The sequence below is a fragment of the Pseudorca crassidens genome, chromosome 7 (assembly GCF_039906515.1).
Source record: "Pseudorca crassidens isolate mPseCra1 chromosome 7, mPseCra1.hap1, whole genome shotgun sequence".
In the NCBI taxonomy this organism is placed as follows: Eukaryota; Metazoa; Chordata; class Mammalia; order Artiodactyla; family Delphinidae; genus Pseudorca; species Pseudorca crassidens.
In genome coordinates, this window is record NC_090302.1 from 7387944 (window position 1) to 7404821 (window position 16878).

The following is a 16878-nucleotide window of genomic DNA, read 5'->3' on the forward strand; positions in this document are numbered from 1 at the left end:
CTCATTTTTCCTGCTCAGAGGTCCTGAAGGTTTCAGCCCCTCACAGAACCAATGCCCACTGCAAAGAACACATGATTTATTAAAGATAACTTGTCATCAACAGCACTGATTCAAAGAACGAAACATGAAAAAACAAAAGCAGACTAACATTCTGACCCTTGGAATGAGACCTGCTGAATTCATACAGCCCATTCTCTAAGCGTCCAAAGTCCTGGGGGCAGCTTCCCAAGCAGGAAGCCTCGGGGTCTCTAGCTCTCTGGGGACCTCCCTTGAGAGTCTGGGGAGGGAGAAGGGCAGGTCCTCCCATTGGCGAGCTCAGTCTAACCTGGACATGGTCCCTGTGCTCTTTTGACCTTCATCACAAGGTCAAGGAGAGGGCACTGGACCCAGGTCTGCCACTGAGGCAAATGAGACGCAGTGATTCTAGTATGGTCCCAGGAGGGAAGGTAGAGGGACAGGTAAGAGGCAATGCATCAGGTGTCCTGGGCAGTGTCTGCTGGGACCCAGGCTGTGGCCCAAGCGACAGGCTGTGAAGGGATCAAGTTGTGACTGAACCACCAGCTGACAAGTTCTGGGAAGAGGGTGAGCCAGGCTGCTGGGAAGCAGCGTTTCTACCCCATGCCGGTGTCTTGGAGGCCGGCAAGGATACCAACTCTCTCGTCTCCCTTAGACCCAGTTCTATTACAGAGCTCAGGGCCCTCCCAGGCAGGACCTGCTGGAAAACCAGGAAGGTCCCAGAGGCAGGCGGAGAGGATGTTGACTGACCTTGGAAGGTCAGGAAGACCATGACTCCAGCTGGTTTCCACCATTGGAGTCCTACCCTTCATCCCCAAATCAAGCACTTGCCAATCTGCAATAAATAACCAGGAGTCTGAATAAATAGTAAAAATCTCCCAAATACTGTGCTGGGAGAGGAGGAGGAAAAAGGCAAGTGCATGGAGTCCTAGAAGCATCCAATGGACAGCCTGGAAAGGCGCCTCCTTGGGAAAACTGTCCCTGGCCCATAGCCACAAGTCCTGGCTGTCAGGCTAAGGAAGTTTCCGGGGGGCCTGAGGGTCCCTGCTGGCCAGTCTGGGGAGATGAAGAGGACCCGTGCTACATGCTACGTTACCCAGCCTTCCAGATGCAAACCAGCTGCCTCCTCACAAAAGGAGGGAGGGCCTTGGTCGGAATAGGCCCACTAGTCCCACAGCCCAGCCTGGGAGGAGCCGGCTGCTCCTACTCGGTAGGCATGGGCCCCACATCCTGGAAGCAGCCCGGCAGGTGACCGGAGAAGGGCCTGCACCTCCTTCAGCTCCCCTGCCTGAGGGAGACATGGCTCTCCTGGCCCTGACAGGACCCAGGCCTTTGAGCTTGGCCACACCTGGCCCAGAGAGACTCCCTTTGATCCCACCGCCCTTTATGGGACTCGCCTGCCCTGGGCCGGCACCTGGAAGCCATGGGAACGACTACACCTTAGAAGCACCTGGATCCCAACCTTAATGTCCTTTTTCTTTCGGGAGAGAAGGACCTTTGGGGGAACCTCTGGAAGACCCAGCTCTCCCTCTCCTCCCCCCTCCCTCCCTGGGCAGGTGGGTAAGGCTCAAAGCTTCATGGGCTATTAATTCTCAGCAACTCTGGGTTTCCAAGAATCCTGCGGTGGGGCAAGGGTTCAGGGCCCTCGAGTGAGGCACTGTGGACTGGGGGCCCTGGGAGCGTAGACCTGGGAAATGGGAACAGGCTGCGAAGGTCAAGGCTGACCTCCAGGAGCCTGGCTCAGCCAGACTCTTCATTCTGTCTCCAGGGTTCTTGGGCATAGCGAGGAGGGTGGGGGAGAGGCTGGGGATAAGGCAACCCAAAGAGAGGGGAGAGAGCGAGCCAACGGAGAGAGGGGCGGACAGAGTGAGAGCCACACACCCTCAGTGAAAGAGGTGGAAGGAGAGAGAGGGAGACGGAGGCAGAGACAGACAAGAAGCAAAGACCAAGAGGGAGTCACCTCCCTCCATACACATGAAAACACACACAGACGAAAGAGAAGCACACAGGAGGGGGATTAGAAGACATACACAGCAACCCACAACTACACACACACACACACACACACACACACACACACACACACACACACACACACACACACACACACACACACACACAAACACACACACACACACACTCTGTGGGAAAGAGACAGAGGGTGAGACCTGGGCCTGGCAGCCTCTTAGCTCCTTCACGGTGTCACCTTCCCTGTGGAGAAGGCCAAGCACCAACCTCCAGAAGTGGTTTCTGGCTCATTTGCCAAGCACCTCCCTGACCAGTGCCCAGAAGACAGAGCAGGAAGAGAGAAGCAGAGCAGAGGCAGGGAGGGGCCCCTGCCTGCCCGCAGGGCCCACATCTGCCCCAGCCCCAGGACACCACCTCACAAACTCCTGCCCTGCTCAGCAGCCTGGGTCAAGGGTCCAGGGTTGAAGGGGTGGAGTGGGGGGAGGAGCCAGGGCTCGGTGGTTGGGAAGAGCAGGGCCCAGCCGGCCCCCGGTGGGAGCGACCAGGGTGAGAGGCCTGGAGTGGGCTGATCCTGCAGCGGCCCCGCTGGCTGGGACCCCACGGCCTCCTGCACGTCCCAGAAGCTAGGGCACAGGGGTCGGCGGTGGCTTCTCTCCCAAACCTGGGCCTCTTGCTGCCAGGCTACTGGGAGTCTTGGAGTTCCTTGGCTTTCTGTAGGATCTGGCAGACGTCTGTGATGGGGTAATCCTGGGCAGGGGAAAGGCCAACAGTATGCTTGAGAATTCAGCTCACCCTTCACCACCTCTGCTGCCCCCAGCCCTCTCCAGTAGACCTGTCACCATGCTGGACCCCAGGCCTAAGGGATAGGGAGCACAGGGTAGGCCCAGTCTGCCCAAACCTTGCATGGAGCTATACTACACCCACTGCAGCAGTTAACTTAACCAACCCAACTAGTCACCACCCAAAAGGTCTCACAGCCCCTTCCCTAGGACAAGGACCACCTGCTTCACCTCTCCTCACTCCTGCCATCGAACCCTGACCTCCACTGACAATGAGTCTGGAATAGGGCCGGACACTGTCCATGTACTAGCTCACTGGGTCACCTCAACAGCCCAATGAGGGCTTACTGTGAATCTGCCCGTTTTACAGATCTAGTCAATGAAGTTATTGAAAACCAACCCCAGGCCAGGCGTTGGCAAAGAAATTATGGCCTAGAGAGGTTGCCACTTAGCTTAGGTCACATGACTAGCACGGGAGAACAAAGATGTGAACCCCAAATCGTCTGACTCTCAAGCCCATGTTCTTAACCACTAAAGCCCACGCTTTCCTTCCCCCGGTCTGAGCACGATTACCAACGGGCATTATAACCACATACTGGGTAATAAGTCGCAGCCTTGAGTGAATGACTTGGCTTCTCTGAACCAGCTTGGTTCAGAGAAGCCAAGTCATTCACTCAAGCCCACACCACACTCAAGGTCAGTGGCAAAGCCAGATTTAACCCAGATCCAAACACAGACCTGCCTCAGGGTCTGGACTCTTAAGCCCTGCTACCCTCTCCTGATCCTGACACAGCCTATCACAGCAGCTGGCATGGGGCGGCCGCCTGCTAAGTGTCTGTCTCATGGCTGAAGACTGAGCCTGCCCCTCCAAACTCCATTACCTGCAGGAGCCGCATGTTTACCGTAAAGTCCCCTTCCAGCAAGTGCTCGCGGATCAGTCTAAGAAAAACAAGCAACAAAAGCGCTGGGCCCCTGGGCCACTCTGAGTGCAGGCCCGCCGGGCCCCTTCCCGCTCCTGCCGCCCCACCGCACCCGCAGCAAGTTTGGTTTGATGCTCGCCTGAGAATCCCAGAAGCTCTCACCAGCCTCTCAAGAGCAGGCCCTGCCCGCCCCCTGCTCGCGGCCACACTCACATGAGCATGGCGCAGCAGACCAGAAGGAGGAAATCAAAGCGGCTGTTGTCGGCAAACAGGGAGTCCCAGATCCGGATGACATCAGGCAGCAAGAACTCCTGGGACAGCAGCAGCGTCAGCCAGCGGAAGGCGAAGAACTGGGGCTTGATATTCTGCTCTTGCTGGGGAGACAGAGGTGCAGGGTGGGTGCAAGAATCCGTGTTGGCTGGTTGCCACGGAACACCATGCAACCTATTAGACGTGAATTCATATAAGCAGCAGGCCAGGCGTAAGCGCCAGGCACGCTGGGGCGGGGATGGCACGGAGCTGCCTAGGGAGCCTCGCTCAGTGCAAGGCGCAGCTCCTGCTTGCTGCCAGCCAACGCCGTCAGATCGTCTGATGTTTTTCTGAGAGAAGCCAGATACCCAAACTTTTATATCAGCTCCTTAGATTAATAAATACACTACACAGATTATAACTTTGGATTTATAGACAGAGAAACCACTATTGGGCACTCATTACGTGTCTGGCCTTGTGCTTAACATGGTAAATATCTCACTTATTTACTCCATACGGCAGCCCTGCAAGGCAATTATTCCCAATGGAGATGAGCCCTCTGGTCAGCCACAGCGAATACTATTGACCGAAAAAGCGTGTTACAAAACAGCAAGATGTGATTCCATATTTGCTTAAAAAGATATGTTTATATATATATATCTTCTTGTTCATGAAACTTGTTTTGTTTATAAGTAAATGTCCTTTTTACTGAACTGTTTCCTGAAATAAACATGGAATGCCACTCCACTAATTTTTAAAAATGAAGTTCATACTTCCTTTCTTAGGGGACTAACAGCACACCGTAAAGGCCCCGCACCGCGCCTGGCACACGGGGCACCGCATCCACCTCCCCCACCCCCAGCCCGCTAGGCTCCCACCACCTGCTGCCCAGGTCCCCCGGCCCCGCCTCGGCACCTGGCTCAGCACTCCCTGGCGGCAGCAGCCAGTCCAAGCCCCAGGCTCCAGCCAGTCCTCACCCTGGGCCTGGGCTGCTCAGGAGCCTGCCGTCCTCTGCCCCTTTCTGTCTGCCCTGGCCCGTGTGGCGCTGGGGGTCCTCACCAGTTTCAGGTAGAGCTCCATGTCCTTATCCTTCAGGGTGGAGTACACCTTTTCCATCTTGTAGGTGATGCCACACTGTGAGTCGTCAAGGCTCTTGATGAAGTTGTCCCGGATCTCAGCCATGAGGTTGGTGAAGCAGAAAAAGGTGTCCGCCTCAGCGTGCTCTGGGAGAGATGGGCAGGGTGAGGGTAGCCGTGAGAGAACAGGCACCCTCCCGTGTCCCACCCCACCGCTCAGCTACGCGAGACCCCCCTCCCCTCTGAGCCTCACCAAGTCACCCCACCTTGGTCAGGCTGCGCCCCTCCTCTGTCCGTGGCCACTCTCCACCCCCGACTAAGGACATCACTTCTTTCTTCTCACACCTGACAATGCTGTACACCAGCTCAGCGACTGATTACATACTCTTCTGCTGACATTTTTTCATATCGTGACTTACTTAAATCTTTTCTATCGTTCAGCTTCCTGTATATACAGCTCATCTCCTCTACCAGAAATTCAGTTACAGATAGCAAGAGGTCAGTAAACATCTAACATTCTAGAAAGTTCAAGCCAGAAAAGATCTGAGATGATCCAGGCCAACCCGCTTATCCGACAGAAAATGAAGGCCCAAAAGAGGGAAGTGAGCTGCACAGCTAGATACAATAAAGCCCATTAGCCTGGAGCCCGTTTATCTACCCTTCCACTCGCTGTTGGGGTCGGTGGCAAAGGTGTAGTACAGGGGCCCCACGATCTCATTCATGCCCTGCACGTAAGCGATGCCAGGGTTGAGCTTGGCGTAGATGAACAGAATCCGCTCCACCACCTCCCAGTGGGCCTCACAGCCGTTGGGCAGCACCTGATACTCGTTCACGGATGAGGGCGCCGCGTTCTTGTGCGGGGAACTCATCTGGGGGAGAAGAGGAGCAGCCCGTTAAGGTGGGTGGCACTACCGACAGTATGTTCTCACCGGATATGTTCACCCACGAGCCGAAACCTAACTTCCATCTCATGGGCAACCCAGGGCACAGAGGAACGCGTCCAACACCACCGGGAACAAGCGGACAAATCCAGAATGTGCGACCCTCTACCAGCCAGCTGGGCTGCAATCTCATTTATGGTGATACAGGTCAGATGGTGCTTACCTCTGAGGGAAGGCGTACTGACTAGGAAGGGGCATGAGGGAACCTTCTGGATGATGGGAACGCTCCATGTCTTGATCTGGTTGGCAGTTACACGGGTGTATACATAAGAAAAAGTCCATCTAGTTGTATACCTAAGATTTGTGCATTTATTGTAAGTTATACTTCAATTAAAAAAAAACTTAAAAAAATATAAAAATATATCAAAAACAGACAACTGGTTAAGACTCTTCAAAAAAGTCAAATGTTGAGGAAGGGGCAGTGGAGGCGTGCTCCAGATGAAGAGACTAAAGAAACGTAACATCCTAATGCAATGCATAAACACTGAAGAGGTGCTGGTCTGGATTTAAAACCACCAAAATATTCTTAGTACGACTGAGGACACCCGATCCTGGACTGGATGTGAGGTCTTATTACGGATTATGGTTAATCTCTGTAGATGAGACAATGGTAAGGAGGATGTCCTCATTCTCACGGGATGCCTGCTGAAGTACTTGGAGGTAAAGGGTCAGGACGTCTGTCTATATATGACACACACACAAACATGGCCAAAGGTCAACAACTGTTGAATTTAGGTGGAAAGTATATAGGTGTGCATTGTACTCTTCCTTCAACTTTTCTGAATGTTTCAAAATTTTCATAAGAAAAAGTTGGGAGATGAATGAAGAGATGATCCCTGCTGAAAACTCATGCAATAGAGCCGAGGTCCCCAACATCAGGATCCCCTGGGAGCTTCGTAAAGGTTCAGGTGCCTGGGGTTAACTGTATGAGAGCCACAGGCACGCCCACGCAGGGACAGAGTATGAAGCTGTCCGGGAAGCCCAGGGTCCTGGAAACAGGAAACTCCCTTTTCCACTGTATATACACGTGTATACACATATACATATGCGTGTACGTGTGCACACACACAGACACACACATCACTAATGTTTACCCAGAGCTCCACAAGCCTTCCTGTTTAATGCCCTGAACGGCCTAGAATACTCTCTCAACATCATTTTCAAGATGAGGAAACTGAGGCTCAGAAATGTTAGGCCGCTCATCAGACGTCTCGCACTAAAGTGAGCCCAGACCAGCTCACTCTAGAACCCGAGGCCCAGGCCTCAGAGTGCCCACTGCTTTCCAAGAATCTGCACAGCCATGACCTCATTTCACCCTCTGGGCAATTCAAAAGCCAGACAGGGCGGAAATGATCACACCCAGTTTACAGAAGAGGCGGAGGCCCGGGAAGGTGAGTCGGGTGTTAGTTGCCCAGGATCAAACAGTCCGCTTAAACTCAAAACTGCCCAGCCACTGGTCCAGAGGTTTAGCAGTGGAGCTTGCGGTCCGGTTCTCTATCACCAGGACCAGGTCCAAACCTAAAATCAGTTCTCAGCCACCAATCACTGTAGTAAAACGCACGACAGAAGCCGGGTCCCCATCTAGCCAGGCAGCTAGAGCAGCAGCCAGGCAGCAGGGCCGCCAACCCGGCCACGGGGCCGCTTAGCCAAGCGCGCGGCACCTCCTGACGCACCCAGCCGTCGTGAGCACGTGGAACCCGGGGATCAGCCAGAACGGCCCCGTCACCCCTGTGGTGGAAAACGGCTGCTCTCCTGGAAACACAAGGCCCTGACCGGTCACTCCACTTGGGGGAAACGAGCTTAGCTTGTTGGAGGTTACAGAGGATTTTTCCATTGTTGGAAGGCAGCGAAAAACTGTGAGGAACAAGTCAAAGCTCCAGGTGCCAAAGCAGTAGGTGTGAATTGAGGAACAAGACAACATACTTGTTTAGCTACAAGCAGCTTCTCAGAACCACAGGAACTTGCTAGAAGACCGAGGTTCAAGCACTCGGCATCACCCGGCCAGCACAAGACCTACCGTTCTTTTCTCCTAGGTCTCTCACACCCCTCCCCACTCCACCCCAGCCCCCACCCCCACCCCCCCGTTGCCTGGACGCCTCAGCTGCCTCCCAGGCGGCCTCTCCACCTCCATTCCTGCCCCCGCCAGTCAAATCTTGTATAAAGGCAGACTTAAATCACATCCCTGCTCTTAGAATGGTGCAGGGGTCCCCAGCCCCCAGGATAAAGGCCCCGCTGGCCTCACCACCACTCATCTCTCCAGCATCCTCCAGCAGCCCTCCCCCCCGCAACCCACCCCCCGACCCCGCCCTGCCCCACCTCATGCTGGACTCCCTTCCTTGAACACACCCAGCTCTCTCCGGCCTGAGGACGTCCACACATGCCATCCTCTCCACCTGGAAGTCTCTTTCCTCTTCATCCTTGGAGCCTCAGCTTAAATGTCACTTCCTCAGGGAAGTCTTCCCTGATGCCCAGACCAGGTCGGCTCCCCCCATCACTGTTCCCACCGCACCTTCTCATCACACTGGTAGTTACTTTTCCAAGCGCCGTCTACACCACAGACCAGAAGTGTGGCTCCTTCACTGCACAGCAGGGCCCTCCCCCACACCCATTACACCAGCCTTTGATGCCTGACTTTCAGAGAGAGCCTGGAGGGGGACCGGGCAGGACCAAGGCTGCTTTGGGTAACTCTCGGGGCAGACGGTCAGGGGTCTGATGGCCCGTGGCCACAAGTCCAAGAGAAGCAGGAAGGAAAAGGCGATCACGGGGCGTCCCTGGGGCTGCCAGGTTGCCTCTCACATTTGTGACCCCGCTCCGGTTCCGGGCCACCGTCTGGGATTTCAGTGTCGTCTGTTCCACCCGCTTACGAAGGGTCTCGAACTCATTCTGCGGATCCAGGATGAGGAGGCAGGGGTACTCGGTGGCCCTCTGGAAGAAGGATATGTCTGGGCACAGCCTTCTGTCAAGACGGAACAGGAGAGGACTGTTACTCAGCGTGGAATTTTTAGGCATCCCACCAGCACCCTGCTGCCAGATGCCCCAGCATCCCCAAAGCCTCTTGTATGTGTGTGTGTGTTTTTTAATTAATAACATTTTATTTCAAAAGCAATACAGTCATGGTATATGTCTACATACCCATATAGCTTACATGTATTTGCAAATAGACACACACACACGCATATGTATTTTTAAGTGTCCTTAGGGTCTTAACTCTTCTCTTAAAACAAACGTCTTTCCATGTCAACAATATCTCATATGTACAAACGTATCAACTGCATTGTGGCTTAAAATGGTAAAAGAGGTTTCGTTAAGTTACATATTATACAACAGAATGTTACACAGCTGACATAGGAGATGCTCAAGACAGAGCAAGAGAAAAAAGCAAGTTGGGAGACAGGCTCTAGATCGTGATCAAGTTTTTAAAATATATGTACTGCAGTACACGCACATTTTCCAAAGATCTTATACAGAGCACACTGCAAACTTGCCCTCTATAAACACTGAACAACGTGCTACAATCACTACCAGGGTAAGGACCTGTTTCCCCAGAACTGGGTTCAAGATGTGGTTCCTGACTTAAATGGGGCTATTAAACACCTGGTGAGCAGAGGCTCCAGACTGAGAAGGAAGGAGGCAAGAGCCTGTTCTGCCCCCTGGCTGAGCAGCCCAGGGTTGGGGTCCCACTGCGGGCACAATGCGCACAGGAGAGGAGCAGCCCCAGGTGGCGAGGGGCTGCAAACACAAACGGCGAAGGCAGAACTGAAAGCAGGCGGGCAGACTCAGAACCCAAGCTCTGAGCACTGGGTCCACTGCAGACAGGCCTGCCGGCTCCTCACCCAGCCCTGTGGAAGAGTCACCCGCTGCCAGACTCGCCCACCCAACAGGACAGCACAGCCAGCGTCTCCACACTTCTCTACCAGGAGGAACGGCATGCACATGCACACAGCGTAGCTCACAGTTTAAAAAAAACACACTTCTGACCCTGTCGCTCCTGTGCTTAAAACCTCTGCGCGCCTGCCCCACATCCCTGGGATGGAGTGATGGTCCGACCCCCGCTTGCCTCCAGTGTGGCCGCAGGCACACGGGCCTTCGCACTGCTCCTCAGACAGCCAAGCTCTGCAGGCTCGCAGGGCCTCCCACAGCAGCTCCTTGCCCAGCACCACAGGGCCCTCCCCTCCCCTCCCTCCTGCCCCAAGGTGCCCGCTCCTCCCATCTCAGCTGCCGCCTCAGGCGAGGCTTCCCGACCTCAGGGTGCCCTGAAGCACCCTGAACTCTGCCTTCAGAGCATTCTCCACAACCTTTAGTGACACGGATCTGTTTTGTTGAACATCCGTCTTCCCGTCCTCCCTGCCAGCTTCTAGGTTCCTTAAGGAGAGGGGCCATGTCTGTCTATTCCGCGTTCAACGCCCAGCCTGCCATTGAGCCTGCCATGTAGCGGGGCCTCAATATTTGCTGAAGGAAGGAAGAGATGAATCCACAGACGCCAGGGCTACAACTGAAACTAAGGCAGGGAGAGAGGAGAGCCGGGCACTCAGGGCACTCACCGCACCGCCAGCCCCACCCCAGGCCTGCTACCACTAGGGCCTGGACGCAGCTACCAGGACAACTCACCAGCAGTTCCTCAAACACGCCCCTGCGGGCCTGGGCTGGGAAGGGACAGGGCAGAAGAACTGGAAATCCCACAGAAGCCCCAGGGGCCGGCTCCCAGCGCCCAGCGCCCTGCTCACCGGACATCTTTGTCGATCTGCAGCAGCACCTCGTTGTCCTTGAAGTACGTGTTCCATCGGCTGTCGGGGTTAGGGTTGAGTGGCTGTCAGGGAAAATGAGCTGCTCTGTCCTCGGCCGGCTAGAAGCCCAGGGACAGATACCAGTCTGGGGGCCTGAGCAGTGCCTCCGAACCAGCATTCCCAGCAGAGACGCAGCTGTTGCTGAGACAGCCTGTGAGCTAGCTGGGGGGCAGCACAGGCCTCGTGCAGCCTCCCAAAGCACGATCACACTCCACACCCGGAAGCCGAGCCCCGTAGTCCGCTCTGAGTACTTCCCTGCGCAGCAAGGACTCTGTCTTTCCTGTCTGTAGCTCTAGAATGCTGCATGTAACAGGTGCTCACTAAACGCTTGCCTGCTGAATGAATGAATATTGTATCATTAGGTCTCTTCGAATCTAACTCATTACTACTTTGAGTTGCCAATTCCAGTCCTTGGAGGATCGGCCTGGGTCCAATCCATCTCCACTTCCCGACTGCAAAGCACCAGGGAGGAGCTCGGTATTTGTGGCTGGAACGAGGCTTCCTCCAGGCCACACAAAGGCAGTTTATCCTCCCGCCGGCCCTGCTCTGACTCCCTTCAAATATAATATCACAGAACCTTCCTCGAGGAAGGGGACTGAGGAGGAAAGGAGACAATGCACGTGGAGGACCTGGCTCAGCGCTGCACACACACGCTCCTGTGATCCCAGTCATTGCTTACAGTCCCGACTGGGCCCAGAGCCTGCGGAGAACAGGGAGAGACAACAGCCTTCAGGGGCTGAGGAGCTAAATGCAGAAATGAGGTACTGCGAGGGCCAGAGGGGACCAAGAGCAGCTGCACCTGGCCTCTGGCATGAGGGACCTAGTCCATTCCAAAGCCCACACCTCTCCCCACTCTGCAGCCTCGGTCCCCACTGCGGACCCCTACTCACATGGTCCTCAAAGGTCACATCCTCCCTGGATACACCCATGTTGGCCTTGGCGATGCCAGGCTGGATGATCATTTCCCTCAGGAACTGAGAATACAGCTCCCTGTAGGAGAGAAGAGGAGAGAGGGATGATCCCCAAAGGTCTCACCCAGGGAGCCCGGAGCGCAGCAGCAGCAACAGGAAGTGGGCCGGGCTCACACCACCTGCTCTGTCTGATACAAAGGGCCTCCCATCACCCGCCTTTGTCAGGGTCTCACCTCTGCTTGGCCAGGATGGAGGTCCAAGACGCTCTCTCCAAGGGGAGGTAGTTCAAGAGAATCTGCAGAGAGAGAGAAGAGCAAAGCTCTGGCGATCCCCCCAGCCCAACCCTGGAAGTAGATGGAGGCTGAGAGGCCTCAAAGAAAATGTCTGAGAAACCCCGGAGACAGCAAGATGGGCTAAATAAAACCCAGGAACACAGGCATGGGCTGGGGGCAGCCTCCCCTTTTCTCCCCACTGGCTTCCCCCACCTTCATCTTGAACCAGCCCTTTTTACTGCATTTCCTCACACAGACTCTTCCAAACGATAATAAAACTCTGTGCTCAAAGGGGTTGGAAACCAGGAAACCGGGGTTCTGCTCCCACCTCAGCGAAAGGCTTTAGGCGAAGCGCAGCCTTTTTTTGTCCCAATAAGCATCACTACCACTGAGCTGTCTGGACCAGGAAGCAGAGGGCTTCGCTGGCATTACAAAGTGTTCCATCCCCAAGGGGATCCTGGAGGGGACGCCAAGAGAAACAGAAAACACAGAACTTCCCAGAAGAGCTTCCTGGGACAAGCAAGGAAAGACAGAGAACAGGAAGAAGGGGCCAGGGGTGGGGGCAGCCCATGCAGGAACCCAGGGACTCTCAGAAGAGCAGAAGCTCCAACCCAGGCACACCCACCTTCCAGCAGAGGCACCGCAGTCCGCCCTCACAGGGGATGCCTGTGGACATAGCAGGCAAAGGTCACGCCCCCGCAGAGTCCCAGAACCCCCCAGTCCTCCACCTTGGAGCCAGTCGGCAGGGAATGGAGTGGGCAAGAAGTACTTCTTCAAGGATGGTTTTCTGCCAGAAAGATCACTAGACTAGATGCTAATCCTGTGTGTACTCTCTCTCCATGGCCCGTCTGGAATGTTCTTTTGAGGATAACACCTTCTCACCCTTGATATTTCTTCCTCAGAGCAGCCTTTACCAACCACCATCTCTTCCCAAACAAAGTCAGGTCCCTTGACATAAACAGTAATAACTCCATCGCTTCTCCTTCACAACATCCACCACAAATGGGATCGTATAATGTAATTTGTATATTTATTTAACATCTTTAACCCCTACTACTGGGTAAGCCCCAGAAAGACGAGGACCAAATTTGTGTTACAGTCCCAGTACCTAGCCCAGGGCATGGCCCACAACAGGTAGTCCATAAGTATCTGTGGAATATAAACAAAGCTATGAATGCTAAGTGTTTTGGGCTTCATGGACATTATTTCACTTAATCCTCATTACAGCCCTAGTAAGTAGGGAAGATCAGCATTATTGTCCCCATCTTACAGATAAAGAAACGCATCTGTAAAGATAGAGAAATCAAGGACTCACACACAGGTCTGTCTGACTCTAGAGCCCAACTCAGCAGGCTGCATCCCCTGGGGCCTGGCAGATTCTTCAGCTCAGCACAGATGCCAAAACCCCTCAAGATCTTCAGGGCCATGTTATAACGCAGAAACTAACACACCACTGTAAAGCAATTATACTCCAATAAAGATATTTAAAAAAATAATAAAAAAAAAGATCTTCAGGGCCTAAATATCACTCCTGAACAGAAAAACAAACTTCTCCTGAAATACTGTCATGAACCTCGCTAAAGCAGCTGTTGCTACCGTCTCCCCAGTACAGTGAACAGGAGCTACCCACCTCAGAATCTGCATGGGGATGAAGAAGGCAACTCAAGCATTACTTGCTGACAAAGTTACAAGGGCAGAGCAGTCACAAGAAGCTACCCAGAACACCTTCGGGTATTTTTAAAGACAAGCAAAAGCCTCTGTGTTGAGAAGTTAACAGGCCACGGAGGGCAAAGTCAAAAGCTGCTGGGGTTCAGCTCCTTAAAGTGAGTGTCTCAAGGCTGGAATCTTACCATTAACCAAAGTTCACTGTTGCCTGAGTTGGCTTTGATCCTAAGCCAGGGATAGAACCAGGAACCACTCTGTAGCTAACCAAATTCTACAAGACAGGAAGCTTGCTGAGGAATGAGGAAAGACCTGACCTCTGCTCACGAAGTCTCCCCTCTGCCCTCCAGTTACTCTCAGGAAGCAATGAGCATCATTTATAGGCCCATAAGCACCCTGTCTAAGGCCTACAGGCATGCTAATTGTGGCCGCCACTGCTCCAGGAACCCCCTCCAAGCTCAGGGTAGTCACTGGTTGTTCAGCTCCACAGAAGCTGGAGATGGCCCCAAAAGGCAGGCTGGCCCCCAGACCCGGCCCGGTGTGGCCTTGGGCACCCTCCCCTCCATCTTAGTCACAACGCTGCTCTAGGAAAACCCTGAAAACGGAGAGTTGCCTCTTACCGCTAAAACTGAGTTCCTGAAGCTTTTCCAAGGCAATCGTGGGCTCCTTCAGGACATCCTGGAAATCTGCAATCCTAGAAGGAGGGAGGGGGAGGCAAATGGAGGACAACCAAACCCCAAGATGACAGGCTTAGCGACCACTCCTAAAGCCCACAGCTCCCTTACACCACCAGTCTCCAACCTGTTCCTCCCTCCCCTTCGGGACATACAGATGTGCAAAGCTCAAGCAAAACCTGGCCAAAGGCAGCTTTGGAGAACTAGAGATCACTTTTTCCTCTAAGCCCAGAAACGTACAGATATTCTTGTCTAGAGGTTCTCAAATGAGCACCACGAAATCAGACACATTCTAATATTTAGTGAGCTGGCATTTATACGGCACTTCCTGCTGGCCAGGCCCAACACACTGCTGCTATCTGAACTCAAAAAACCCTAGGAATCAGGAGTAATTTGATCTGTAGACAAGGACCTGTGTAATCAGCATTCCAGGCTCAAATGTATAACCATTAGAAGACCTCTGGGCCTGCCCGCAGGCAAGGACAAAAGGTTTAAAAAACAAGTCCTGCACCACGGGGGTGGGGGGGAAAGTGGGGGGAGGGGGATGAATTGGGTGATTGGGATTGACATATATACACTAATATATAAAACAGATAACTCATAAGAACCTGATGTACAAAAAGTAAATAAAATTATATTTAAAAAAAAACAAGTCCTGGAGGAAAACTGAAGTGAGCAAAATTAGCCAACGCTGCAGGATTTGGCCTGAGAAGAGAACAAACTGGAGAATCCAGGTTTTCTAGCATTTCTAGTAAGAAAAGGACACGTGGGACGGGGAGCATCTGGACAGACTAGGGTACTGGGGCAAAGGGTTAACAAGGGAAAAAAGGACGGGAGGTGGGGGTGAGATCGGGCATCGAGGCCCTGGAAGAGGAAGACACCAGGGGAAGGGATCCAGGGCGAGGAAGAGACAGAAAGAGAGAAAAGGGGCGACACCGAGGGGCAGGAGAGGTGTCCACGTTCCGTGCCCCCCTCAGGCCCACAGCAAAGAGGTTGTAAAGTAGGCGCCCAAAACCTTCTGCCAGGGGCAGGGCGGGGGGTGTCTCGGTTCATGGCCGCATCCGCGCGCCCCCTCCGCAAGTCAGAAGGGGCAACCCGGCCAGGAGCGGCCTGGATGGTCTGCCCCAATGGCCCCTTACCGGCTCTTGTGCAGACTCGACATGGTGTTGACTTCCGGATCCCCCCGCTGCCTCCGCCGCTGCCAGCGCCGCCGCCCCTCAGGGACGCGGGGCGCTGGGCAAAGGCCTCCGACCGGAAACTCAGCCTCAGGCGCGCGCGTTCTGCTCCGCCCCGCCCCGTTCACGTGCCACCCCTTCTCCGCTCTGCCTTCTGGCGGCGCGGCGGGGTGGGCGGGGCAAGAGAACGCCGGGAACACGGTCCCGCCTCCGCTCCCCCACCTACGAGGCCCGCGGACCTAGAGCGCCATCGCGCAGGTGACCGCGCGGTCTATGCTCCCCAAGGCTATTCCTTGACCTTTCCTGGGCCTCAGCTTCCAACTAGGCAGTATATCTGTCACCTTGTCCTCTTCCTTACACGTTCATCACCTGCAATAAGCTATTGAGTTATCGTTTCAGGGATGTAGACCTTCCCTGCTAAACTATACAAGGCCTGCCTGCTGGTCTTTTCACTGCTGAACCCTCGACGCCTATAGCAGTGACTGCACAGAGCAGATGGTTCAATAAACATTGGATGGAAGAGCAAGACTACAGTTCAGTGTTTCCTTGACTTTTGGATTTCATGAACATGAAATTTATCATAATATCAGGACAATAGAAAAGGAGAGCCAAAATTTCAGGATCCTTCCCAAGAAAAAACAGTTGGCAGCCTCTCAGTGTTTTTTCTCTACACCTATATGTGCATATGTGCATAATTGTCCTTTTTTTTTTTTTTTCAGAAGGGAAATTTTATTTTATTTATTTTATGTTTGGCTGCGTTGGGTCTTCATTGCTGCGCTCAGCCAGCTGGGCTGCTCTTTGTTGCAGTGCCCGGGCTTCTCCTTGCAGTGGCTTCTCCTTTCGTGGAGCACACGCTCTAGGTGCTCGGCATCAGTAGTTGTGGCGTGCAGGCTTCAGTAGTTGTTGCTCGCGGGCTCTAGAGCGCAGGCTCAGTAGTTGTGGCGCACGGGCTTAGTTGCTCAGCGGCATGTGGGATCTTCCCAGATTGGGGATCAAACCCTTCTCCCCTGCATTGGCAGGCAGATTTTCTTTTTTTAAATAAATTCATTTATTTATTTTTGGCTGTGTTGGGTCTTTGTTGCTGCGCACGGGCTTTTTAGCTGCGGCAAGCGGGGGCTACTCTTCATTGCAGTGCTTTCTTTTGTTGCAGAGCACAGGCTCTAGGAGGGCGGGCTTCAGTAGTTGCAGCACATAGGCTCAGTAGTTGTGGCTCACGGGCTCTGGAGTACAGGCTCAGTAGTTGTGGCACACGGGCTTAGTTGCTCCGCAGCACGTGGGATTTTCCCGGACCAGGGCTCGAACCAGTGTCCCCTGCATTGGCAGGTGGATTCTCAACCACTGCACCACCAGGGAACTCCTGTCCTTACTTTTTAAATTTCTCCACAGATCGGTGAAAAGTTTGTCACTGGACTGTATAATCTCGAAAGCCCCTCCAGCTCTCAGCTGCTGCCC

The 16878-nt window shown here is 53.8% G+C and overlaps 1 protein-coding gene across 3 annotated transcripts; it reads right to left on the reverse strand.

The window, feature by feature from the left end:
* Positions 1-59: 59 nt before the first annotated feature.
* Positions 60-15548, reverse strand: TBC1D13 (TBC1 domain family member 13). 3 transcript variants are annotated; one of them, XM_067743056.1, is made up of 12 exons: positions 15391-15548; positions 14198-14271; positions 12541-12581; positions 11877-11938; positions 11623-11722; positions 10673-10755; positions 8745-8901; positions 5666-5876; positions 4991-5154; positions 3896-4056; positions 3644-3701; positions 60-2730 (listed from the first exon to the last, which is right to left on the reverse strand). In XM_067743056.1, the coding sequence occupies exons 1-12, from the start codon at positions 15411-15413 to the stop codon at positions 2665-2667; spliced, it is 1200 nt and encodes a 399-aa protein (XP_067599157.1). In that variant the 5' UTR covers positions 15414-15548; the 3' UTR covers positions 60-2664. The 3 variants fall into 3 exon arrangements, with proteins under 3 accessions (XP_067599157.1, XP_067599156.1, XP_067599158.1); XM_067743055.1 differs by having other exon boundaries at positions 8745-8904; XM_067743057.1 differs by lacking the exon at positions 12541-12581 and having other exon boundaries at positions 8745-8904; positions 15391-15507.
* Between the last annotated feature and the right edge of the window lie 1330 nt (positions 15549-16878).